Consider the following 11469-nt stretch of genomic DNA (forward strand, 5'->3'; position numbering starts at 1 on the left):
AGTGTGCCCGTTTGTGTTGCATGAGCGCGTTGGTGGCACCAGCTGGGCTGTATCTGTGTGTGTGTGTGTGTGTGTGCACGTTGCTGTTTGATGCACAGCCCCTCTGCTTAAGGTGCCACAAGCCGGGTGGCTTCAAGCTTTGCTTCAGGTCCCCATGTGAGTTCTGCAAGGGCCGGTGGGCTCCAGGGAGGATAGTGTTAAGGCTGGAGAAGGTAGTGAAGGGTCAGCAGTGGTGGCCAAGCAGCCTCAGGGGTGCTGGAGCAGGGCCAAAGGACTCAGTGGGTACCAGAGGGATGCTGTGGGATCAGTGCAGGGCTACGGGGAGGGATGGCAGAGGCTGAAGGGTGCAGGAGGATCCTGAGGGCGGGTGTGGAGGCTGGGGCTGTGCAATGATGTGACCCTCTCGTCCTTTTTCTGATCCTCATTAGAGTCCCCTGAGCGGAGCAGGCTGTGAAGGGGGTCTGCGCTGAGGTATGTCCTTATGGCTGCTGCCAGGATATCACAGCTTACGTGTGTGCCCGGGGACGGAAACAGGAGGTGGCTCCCAGCAATAGGAGCACTGTGGGTGCCAGAGCCTCCGCAGGAACCAGGGGCACAAACTGGGGAGCCTCAGTCCCCTAAGGAGCTGAGACCAGGGGATACAGTCACTGGAGGCTGTATTAGGGCAAGATATGCTCATGCACTGGTTTGTTGCTAACGTTGCCCCTTCTCCCATGTCCATCTCTTTAGTTCTCACTTACGACCCTTGACAACTGTTCCTGGCATTGTGTTGAGCCTTCTCCTTCAGGGACGTTCCTCTCACCCCAGGGTTGCCTGTGTGTGAAAGCTGTGCCAGGGTGACTGGGGGACATCTGTGTCCATGAGCCCCAGACTGGTGCAGGAGGGGTGTGCTGATGAGGGCAGAGCCCCCAGCATGCTGTGGATGGCTCCGGTTTGCTTCTTCCCAGGGGTGAGGGGTGCCAGTGGGGCTGCTTGTTTGTTTGTCAGCAATAGAGTGCAGTGAGCTCCTGGGTGGAGATGGAGAGGACTTCTGTGAACCAGAAGGGATGTCTGCAAGTCAGAGCAGGCTCAGGCTCATGAGCAGCTCACCCTTTCATCAGCACCAGCCTTGATCTGCCAGTAGGTGCTTATGGGCAGTGATGTGTCCCAGGCAGTGGCAGGGGGCTGTGTTGTGTCTCAGGTTGGGGTAGGTGGCAAGGAATGGCTTGTGTCTGGAATGGCTCTTGGAGGGATGCTCACCTCTGCATGGGAACACCAAGTTTCAGCCCCTGAAGACTTGTGACAGGTACTCCCTGTATAAAAGATGCATGGCCAAGGCTCAAGGTCTTGCAGTGTCTGGGGCAGAGTGTGGCTGGTATGTGAGGACACCAGACCTCGGTGGTCAGTTTCTCCGGTATGCCAGGAGCAGGGAGCTATTGATGCCCTCAGATAGATACCTGGCTCTCTCAGGGGCACGTGCTTGGGCACTCCTGGGCCAGGACTCATGTGTATCAGGTATGTGCAGCCTCTCTGGGGGTAGATGTGGGTTTGCCCATGTGTGCTTCGCTGTGCTCAGGGATTTCAGGCTCTGTGGGAGACCAGACGATGTCTGAGGAGTTCTGGCTGGGCTTGGGGCTCCTGCTGACGGGTGCCTGGGATGTTTGCAGGTGGCCTGGCATGCCTGATGGAGAGCCTGATGGAGAGCAGGGCAGGGCTGGCCAAGGATGGTGCTCAGGAAATATGCCCCTCAGGGCAGTGAGGAGCCTGCCTGTGTTTAGGGCAGCTCCCTGTCTCTGGGTCAGTGGTGCCCAAAGATGCTGGACCAAAGGGGTTCCTGGAGCCTGGTGGTGCCCACAGCTTGTGGGGTGGCAAGTCCGGTGCCAGCCTGTCTCCTGTTGTGCAAGCCCAGCCTGTGGAGCTCCTCCTGTACGATTCACAACTGCAAAGGGGATGAGCTCTGCCCTGTGCTCTGCCTCCATTTCTCTGCACACATCTGCTGCAGGGAGGGTGCTTGTCCAGAGGGAGCTGTAGCTGTGAGCTCGGACTGGAGGCACTGGCTGCTAGGAGCCTTGGGGTCCCCTCCCAGGCTCTGCTGTTTCATCCCTGTGCTCCATCATAGAACCCCAGCCGTGTTTGTTTTGGAAGTGACCTTAAAGCTCACCCAGTCCCAACCCCTGCCACAGGCAGGGACACCTTCCACTAGAGCAGCTTGCTCCAAGCCCCTGTGTCCAACCTGGCCTTGAACACTGCCAGGGATGGGGCAGCCACAGCTTCTCTGGGCACCCTGTGCCGGCACCTCAGCACCCTCACAGGGAAGAGCTTCTGCCTAAGAGCTCATCTCAGTCTCCCCTCTGGCAGGTTAAAGCCATCCCTCTTGGCCTGTCCCTACAGGCCCTTGTCCAAAGCCCCTCTCCAGGTTTCCTGCAGCCCCTTCAGGCACTGGAACTGCTCTGAGGTCTCCCCTTCAGGAGCCTTCTCTTCTCCAGGCTGACCCAGCCCAGCTCTCTCAGCCTAGCTCCAGAGCAGAGCTGCTCCAGCCCTCGCAGCATCTCCGTGGCCTCCTCTGGACTCACTCAAGCAGATCCACATCCCTCTTGCAGTAACACACATTCAGTAGCACCCTCACATCCCGAGCTGGTGGTACCCAGGTGTGTAACGATGCTCTCACTTGCTTCTCCGCAGATCTCCGGCCTCTGCCCGATGTAGCCATGACTGGGACCTGCACCCGGGAGTGCACAGAGTTCGGCCACTCCGATACCTGCTGGATGCCCGGCCAGTCCTCCCCCAGCCGCAGGCCCAAGAACGCCCTCAAACTCTCCACTTTTGTGCCTTACCAAGACAGAGGGAGTCAAGAGCAAGTCGGGAATGGCAGCCCCAGACTCTCAGAAGAGCGCAGCACCAAAATGGCCAACCTCCGCCTGCTCCCCACGTACAGTGCCTTCTCCAATAGTAGCCATGAGCCCTGCAAGGACTCTCCCATGGAGGAAATTCCTCTCACCCAGACCTCGGACTTCCAGCCAGCCACCACCCCCTCTTCCCAGACCACCAAGAGGGAGATCTACCTGTGAGGCTGGGCGTGAGGGGCAGGGAGCAGATGCGCTTCTGAGGCCAGTGTCCCGAGGAACACTTTAACCTTCAATGCTTTATCGCTCCGGTTCTCCAGGCAGGGGGCTCCGTGGACAGCAGGGCAGGGCGAGGCAGGGATGGGAGCAGCGCCTTTTAAACCTGTCCTTTCCCGGGGCCAGGGGTGGGTGGGAAGGATGGAAGCATCCGAAAGCCCATTTCCGAGCACTTGTGGGTGAATGTCTCCGAACTGCTGCGTCACCGGGGAGGGCTGGGCAGGCTCCTGGTGCAGGGGGCATGGCTGGGGAGAAGGGCTTATGTACCAAAGGTCCACGCAGAGCTGGTGAGTTCCTGGGGCATAGGATGAGGGGTGTCCCTGCGCATGGGGAGCGAGCTGCCTGTCTCTTTGCTGTAGACTCCTGTAAATACGAAGCTTAGGAATGACATTCAAGTCCTGCCTGATCGAAACTTTTTATTGTCCTTGAAACAAAAGACATTTAAACAAAAACAAAAAATACAGAAAAAAAAAAAAGGAAAAAAAAAAGAAAGAAAGAAAAAGAAACCAGAAACAAACAGGGAGCAAGTTCCAGCTTTGAATGGTTTGCTGTGTGGAAAAGCCCGCGGGAGCGCAGCGTCCGGCCCACACTCATGTTCTATATTGTAAATAGAGATGTGACCAGTCCCTGAGACAGCAGCTGGGGAGCTGGAGGAGAGGGGCAGCGTCCTAGCCGGACTGCAGGGACTTTGCCGTTTCTCAGCCTGGACCTCTTCCTGAGCGTTGTCACTGTGCCCACAAGCTGCAGGGTCCCTAGGGACTGCCCGGTGCCATAGGTGGGGTCTGCTTTGGGGGGGTTCCCTGGTGGTGGCCCTGCGCCCGGCGGGTGGAGGAGGGATGGGGAAGCCCCCAGTGAAGGGACCGGCTGGGTCCGGAGAAGCCCTCAGTCCCGCTCTGCTGGCAGGGAGGTCGTCATCGGCTGTGGCGTCTCAGCCCATCACCTTGTGCCTCCTCCGGGGCAGGGGATGCCCATGGGGCCGGCTGTGCCATGCCTTCGACCTCCATCCCATCCGCCTGTAAGCCACCATTGCCTTTGTGAGGAGGAGCTTTGTCTCAGGGTCACTCCGGGGGCCGCCGAGCCCCTGCCCGCTGGACTCCTGCTGCCCTTAGGCCACAGGGCCACTCTCACAGGGTCCAGCTTTCTCTTCCATTGTCAAAGGTCCACCGGTGTCCCCGGCGGGTCCCCACTGCCCCGGCATCCTCGGCTCCCTCGCAGGGCACCCAACCGGGGCAATGGAGAGGACCCCCTTGCCCCTCAAGGGACTCTCCAGAGGGGGATGCCTGGGCACTTTCCCGAGCCTCTCTGCTCCCTCGGGAGCAAGGGCTTCCTGTTTTGGGGGGCTCCATGGGCAGGAGGGGTCCAGGGACCTCACACCTCATTCCTGGGTAGCCCTTCCTGGTCCTCCCCTGCCAGGATGCGGGGAGGGGCTGTGCTGCACCGTTGTTCTTCCCGTATTCACATCGTCTTCATCTCTGGCATCTTCCTTAGGGAGCGAGGCCAGCGGTAACTGCAGGACGGTTGCCCCCGTGGCTCATCTCCGGTTCGTGCAGTCCAGCACCGTGGGGCCCTGCTGGGCTCGACCGGCATGGGGGACACTGCAGGGAGCTGGCACCCGGCTGCTGCGGGTCAGAGACTGCCCTGCCATAGCCGTAGTGCCTGTTGGGGTGCAGAGCACCGGGGGCCCCCTCTTCTCAGCCTCCTCCCCTCCAGCATCCCTGTCTCTGAGCAGCTCCTCTCCCTCTGCTTGGGCAGCGGCGGCAAGATGGGGGCAGCTCCCCAGTGTGGCTCCGGTTGGCCTGAGGGGATGCAGCGGGTGACAAGAGAAGGGCGGCAGAAGGCGCCTGCTCGCACCCGCACCCCTGTGCCCCAGCCCTGCTTCCTTGCCATCTCCGGGCAGCACCGCATCGCCCGCAGCCCTGGCACCTCGGGGTGTCACCGGAGGGGGCAGGACCCTCCTCCCGGCCTCCTGCTGCTGCTCCCTCGAGGCGGGCGCGATGCTTCGGTGATGTCCGGCCAGGCATCCCTGCTGTGCCCTTGCCCACAGTGGCCGGCCGGCAGGGTCCGTGTTCCCCTGGTCTGCCTGCCTGAGCAGGTCACGCTCCTGAACTTGTTTTTATTGTAGCTCTGTAGTTTCAGGGCCAAACTGGGCAGAATGTGCAATTTGGCCGCGCTGGCCAGGATCTCTGACTCCACTGCCAACTCGACTGCTCACGCTTCCCCTCGGCTCAGGCAGCAGCAGTGTCCAGTGCCCCTCTTGGGGACCCCCTGAGAGAGCAAGACCAGCTTTTACCCCAGCCCCTCACCTGCGGGTGGGCTCCCTGCCTTCTGCTCGGGGTCACAGAGGGACTCTGAAGCTCCAAGCCCCATGGCTGGAGTTGCTGTCTTGTCTCCTGGAGCGCCTGGCGATGTTCTCAGTGCAAGGGGGGGGTGAGTGCAGAGGGGGGTCCCCGAGAAGCAGGAGAGGTGGGTGCTGGGGGTCTGTGCCATGGGGAGGGTGGGAAGGGGGGATGCACAGTGGGATGGTGGGTTTGGGTCTTTGGAGGGGAGCACAGTGAGAAAAGGGTGTGGGTATCAGCAGGGTGGTGGGTATCTGAGGGGTGGAGAGGGGATGGGTTCTATGGGGAGCATGGAGGGGGTGAGGGTGGGAAGAAACAGGGAATGGGTCTTCATTGGGTTCCAAGGGGTTGGGAAGCTCTGTGGGGTGCAGCAGGGGTGGGTCCCTGGGATGATGGAGGTGCTGGGAGAGGGGTGTTAGGGGTTTGTCCCGGGGTGAAGCTGTCAGTGTCACTGGGGGAGGGCACGGAAGAGGTGCTGTGGGGAAGAAGCTCATTTGCACAATTATAAGCCAGAAGGATAAAGCCTCTGTGCACGTGGGGGGATGACGCTCCCCACGGGCTCCAGTCTAGACAAGCACAGGGAAGAGGAAGGGGGTTGACGCCTCTGCAGGGGGGTTCACTGCATCTCACACTGCACTAGGACAAGCCAGGGGTAAAACCAAAGGTGGGAGCCAGGGAGCAGGCGGGCTGCGTGGGAAGGATCTAAGCGACCCCTTTGTAGCTCTTCAGTGTTGGTTCTATTTATACGAGATTTCATTTCCTTGCTTGTGATGCCTTGTTTTTTGTACAGTTTTATGTACATGCAGGTGTAGCTTTTCTAAAGGAGAAATCCTATGGCAGAGTAAAGTACCCAACTATTTTTCAGATGGTGACCTATGTCTAAGGCAATGCCTCTTGCTAAGGTTGTATTGCTCTCAATGTGTGATGCATTTCCCTGTGCGGGGAAGGCTTTGGGCCTTGGGCTTGGTTTTCCCCGGGCGCTGTGAGCACAATTGATTCCCTTGTAATTCTTTCTGTTCAGAGCAGTGAGCATGACACCGTCGTGATCCCCTTTCCGTTCTCCTGTTCTGTTTGTTTGCTGAGCTGTCAGATGACCAATTCCATTGTAATTAGCCCTTCCTAAAGCTTTACAATAAAAGTGTTGAAAACCCGGCTGCTTGTGCCTGATGGATTCTTACCACGTGTCACATCCTTCGAGGTGGCTTGGGGCATACTCAGGGAAGAAGGTGCATGGAGGCAGTGAGCAGAGGTGGCTGTGGGGAGATACCTGCTCCTGCTGCCCTCTTCGGGTACAAGGAGCCCTGGTGTGGCTGCTCTTGTCTCCTTGCTCCTGTTCTCCGGATTAAGGATGTTTCTGTCCAGGTACGAGCAGGATAAACCCACAGAGCGGTTTGCCACAGACCAAGTCTCCTTTATTTAAACCCAAAAGATTTCAGGGAAAACATGAAACAAGGCTTCCTACACTTGTGCCTGTCACCAGCTCAGGTGGGGACCAGGGCAAGTCCCACCAACCAGCTCCACAGTCCCGCCTCCATCACTGCTCCTTGGAGGCTTGGGGCCAGTTCTCACCGTTTCACCATCTCCTTCCCCAAGCCTGGTTGATGTTTTTAAGGTAGTTCAGACCCTTTAGAAACAGCTGGGCCACTTCAAACCAGGGCATGGTTGTGGCTGCTTCCTGCTGCAGCTGCAGGGAGCTTGCTCAGCCCTGGCTGCTGTGTTCTCCTGCTTGCCTTTGCACAGCACTGCGCTAGGCAAGATCAATAACCACACAAGGTAGTTTCTTAGCTTGGAGTAGAGATGCTTCCTCATTAGTGGGGTTATATATGGGTGCGATGTGTCTCGGCTGTGTTGGGCTCACACACAACATCGTGCCTCTCTGCTGAGCTGCAAGCACTGGACTTGACATGGTTTTAGCACCAGGCAAAGGCAAGATTCATCCCCAGCCTGGAAGGCATCAGCAAGTATTCCCAGGAAAGAAGAGTTTCCAAGTGAAGCTATAGAACATTGTCCCCTAAGCGGGGTTCTGTAGATACTCCTTTGCTACCATCCCCTTCCCACTGGGCTCTCCTGTGAGCAATGCCCTCCACTCCTGAGGAATCATATCCTCATGGCTGAGGGATCGGGGGATCTCAGCTGCCCCTCTGTGGCCCTGGGCAGCACAGATGTGTCTCCAGGAATCCTGGGGAACCAAGTGGCCTTGCTGCCTGTTGATGCTCCATCCCAGGGAAAGAGGATCCAGTTGCTGAAGATGGTGCCAGACTCCCACATCTGGCACCGAGGGGACACCAAACATAGAGCTGCCAGCACCCAGCTGCCCCACGATAACTGGGATCACCAGAGCATGTCTTCCTAAGGAGAGGCACAGTCCCAGGACCTCCCTGCCTGTCCTGAACATGCCTGGTCTTGTGCCATGCCCTATAGCTCTTCCTCATGACCCCTCTTCTTCCCCAGCCAGCCCAGTTCAGACCCCCTGTGCCCCCATTTGTGCTTCCTTCTGCTCCTCTGCTCTACCCTTCTCTACCCCACCAGCATGTCCCTGCTCACCCACTCCCTCACCTCTGTTCTCTCCTTGCCTCTCTGCCCCACCACAATGCAGCAAGCCTTTGGGTGCTCCAGCACAGCCCTAAGCATCACATCCATGCCCTGAGCATCACAACCAGCCGGCTCCGTGCTGGTCTGGAAAGTGTTTGGTTTCCATGGCAGCACACATCGATTGCCAGGGTGGGAAGGGACCTCCCGCACGCTGCTGGTGAGGATGCTGCAGCTGCACGGCTTGGGGCATGGGCACGGTGCTGCTCATGGGATGGGTTTTGGTACCCGGTGAGCCCTGCACACGGAGGTGGAAGGGGTATCCTCCCACCTGGCATGGTCCCACCGGGCTGAGCCTCATCAACAACTGAAATGGAGTTGAGTGAGCTGGCCTTGGTGTCCCTGCCAAGTCCTTGGAAGTTTGCACAGCCTGGGTCTCCACAAGAATCATCTGAAGTGGAGAAGCTGCTCCTACTGCCTGCTCCTTGATGGCTTTCCCTGTGGTGGAGTTATCTGCAAGGAGGGCAATGGTCTGACTGGCTGCCAGATGGGTACAGTGTGTGATGCGTGTTGGGGTGAACTTGCTGCATAAGCTTTGTTCTGACCTGGGTTTCTGAAGCACATCTGGTTCAATAGGGTCCTGGGCTTACAGCAGCAACTGGGAATGTGCCAGGCCAGGGCACTCATTTTGATGGAAAAGTGGCTCCAGCTGCCTGCACTGATCTGGCAGATTCCTTTGCTTGCACAGTGATGTGGGATGAGGTTTGGGATCTCCTGGCTTCAACCAGGAGAGATCAGGTGCAGTGGCACCACCTTCCTCATGGAGGCTGCCTCTCCTGAGGCTTTGCTCAGTAAAAAGCACGGTGAGGTTTAAAGCAGAGTTGTCAGGAACAACACAAGATCTGTGTTTACTTGGTTCCTGGTCTCAGTCCCTCACTTGCGGAGCAATGGGCATTTCTGCATGCAGGGAACAGGGATCAGAACTGCCTGATCTATTTCACTGAATGAAACAAAATGATCCTGAAATGGTTCCTGGGCCAAGCAGATGTGATGGGAGGACAAAGTGAGCCAGCAGAGCTGCGCACAGAGCTGGCTAAACTGCCCAGGCAATGAATTCCAACCAGGACATCTTTCTTGACCATTCAGCACAGCCTTTGCTGCCTACCTGTGCTGTGACAGTGGCCTCAGATGTACTCCTGACATGGGAGCAGGGCTCTGGGCCACTGCTGTGCCAGCCTGATGCTTGGGATAGAGGTTCAAAAAGAGCTGGAAACAGTTTAAGAGCCAACACCATCTCTTCTGGCAGCGGATGTGTTTTATGCCACGATGCCCACAGGCAGCTGTGGAGAGCAGGGTTGGCCATGGAGAGGGCACTGATGGACTCCAATAACCAAATCCCACAGGGAGATTCTGTGAGGAACAGAGCCCACGATGCAGGAGGAGAGGGACCATGGTAGGGGGAAGCTGCAAAGCCCTCCCTCCCTGCCTGGATCTAGGTTGTAGGGAGCTTGCTCTGCCCTGCTTATCCCTCCCTTGTATCACCATTAATAGGATGATCAGGGTTGCCTCTGCTCATGGCAACTGGCCCTGCATATGTTGCAGTGGCCTCTGGGGGAGATTGGATATTGTACTACAGGAGAAGCCCCTGTAATCACCCACAGGATGATTGGGATTTGCAGCAGCTCGGGGGAGGCAGGGGGGCCCAGCCCCAGGCAGTTTGCTTCCATGCCTTCGGTTGTCTGGCAGCATGATGAAGGGATTAGGAGATTTAGAGCAAGTCCAGCCCCTCTCCGGGGGGCTCTCCAACTGAAGCCCCAGCAGAATACATAGCTCAGTTAATTCCCATAGGCAGACTGATAGAAGGCTGGGGTGCTGCTAACAGCAGCTAATCTAAGAGCAGGAGCTTCCCCGCCTCTGCTAGCAGGGAAATGGCATCTTCTAACCCAGGGAGAATCTATGAGGCTCTTCCACAGCCAGATGACCAGCCTGCAACAGCGTTCACCCCACATTGCTTATCCCATCCCTTCCTTGTGCTTATCGCAGCCCCAATCCCTCCTCAGTGCTGAGAGCACCCTTTAGCCTGCCACGAACCTCCAAGTAATCACACCAGGTTGGCCTGGCACCACGTTCTGATCACACAAGGAGGCACAGTTGGCTGGACCATACCCTTCTTCCCCATCTGCTCCCGGTGGTGGTGATGGAGCTAAGCCTGGCCTGCACAAAAGCAGCCTCTCTCGATAAGGGAGCTCTCACGGGGGCTTAGTGCAAACAGACCTAATGGGATTAGTGCAAATGGGAGCCACGCTCTGTTCCAGCAGTGTGCCGGTCCTCCCTCCCTCAGCATCCCTTTTCCTCCCCGCCTGTCCATCACCTGCGAGCAGGGTGCCAATCACCAGCTATCTCAGCACCATGTTCCTCAGGAAATGCAGCTCTGAACTCCCCTGTCCCGGGCTCCTCCAAACTAACAGATGCGATGCAGCAGGTCTCTGAGCTGCCTGAGCCTGTCTTTCCACCCTGATCTCATTATGGACAGCCAGCTTCTGCTGCAGAACCCAGCTGAGTTCCACTTTCACTTGCGGAACAGCCCTAAATTGTGATGTTACCAGGTCTGACCCTGGAGAGTCTTCTCAAAAGGCTTTAAACTGAGGGTTTGCGACATCAGGGTGGACACCAGACCCTTCCTCAGTGCTCTCTTTGCAGCAGCCCTGTCACAGCTCCATGCTGCGGGGAGCTAGGGTGCACCGGAGTCCCACAGTGCTCTGCTTGTCATTCTGGGCAGTGTGGGAAGGACCAGCACCGAGTGTTGATCAGTTAGTGTTGCAATAGCACTGAGTGTGTAACCACAGAATCACAGAACCCAGACTGGTTTGGGTTGGAAGGGACCTTAAAGCTCATCCAGTTCCAACCGCTGCTACGGGCAGGGACTCCTTCCACTAGAGCAGCTTGCTCCAAACTCCATCCAACCCGGCCTTGAGCACTGCCAGGGATGGGGCAGCCACAGCTTCTCTGGTGTTGCCACACAATGTGATTTACAACATGTTTGTGTTGGTGTGTGGGGAGATTACCAACCCATGGAACCACTACCCCAACAGACACCTTCCCCACCAGCCACCCTGCCTGGGAAGCTCAGATACCTGTTGAGTGCACACTGAACCTGGGCACCACAGCTTTTAACTGCAGCCTGGAGGAGCCCTTGGAGGTAGCACAAAGGTGGCTGTCAGCTGAGGGGAGCTGTAATGAGGCAAAGTTGATCATGTCACACAAGGCCATCGTGGGTAGGATGGTGTCCTGGTGCCAGCCACCCTGTCCTGGCTGCTCCAGCTTGGAAAGGATGGAGAGATGTTGCTGTGGTAACTGCCCCTGGGGCTCTCGCCATGCAGGAGGTGTCTGCCGGCAGCTGTGTGATAAGATCATTTGGGTGAGCTGCAGCAGCATCTCTGCACGCACCAGAGATGAGCTTTGAGCCTCTTCACAGGCAGCAGGGGAATTCATGGGTGTTTTGCCTC

General features: G+C 57.6%; 1 protein-coding gene across 2 annotated transcripts in view; it reads left to right on the forward strand.

The window, feature by feature from the left end:
• PCDH1 (protocadherin 1) overlaps nucleotides 1-3600 on the forward strand; it is a 51925-nt gene extending 48325 nt beyond the window's left edge. The window contains exons 5-6 of one of the 2 annotated variants that reach the window (XM_057413669.1): nucleotides 429-471; nucleotides 2662-2788. In XM_057413669.1, the coding sequence (XP_057269652.1) occupies nucleotides 429-454 (26 nt within the window). In that variant the 3' untranslated portion in view covers nucleotides 455-471; nucleotides 2662-2788. Of the gene's footprint in view, nucleotides 1-428; nucleotides 472-2661 lie in introns of both variants that reach the window. The other variant, XM_057413668.1, reaches the window with a different exon arrangement.
• Nucleotides 3601-11469: the final 7869 nt, after the last annotated feature.

The sequence above is a fragment of the Pezoporus wallicus genome, unplaced genomic scaffold, assembly GCF_028554395.1.
Source record: "Pezoporus wallicus isolate ANWC-B61680 ecotype Strahan unplaced genomic scaffold, APGP_CSIRO_Pwel_v1 contig_11153, whole genome shotgun sequence".
NCBI lineage: Eukaryota > Metazoa > Chordata > Aves > Psittaciformes > Psittacidae > Pezoporus > Pezoporus wallicus.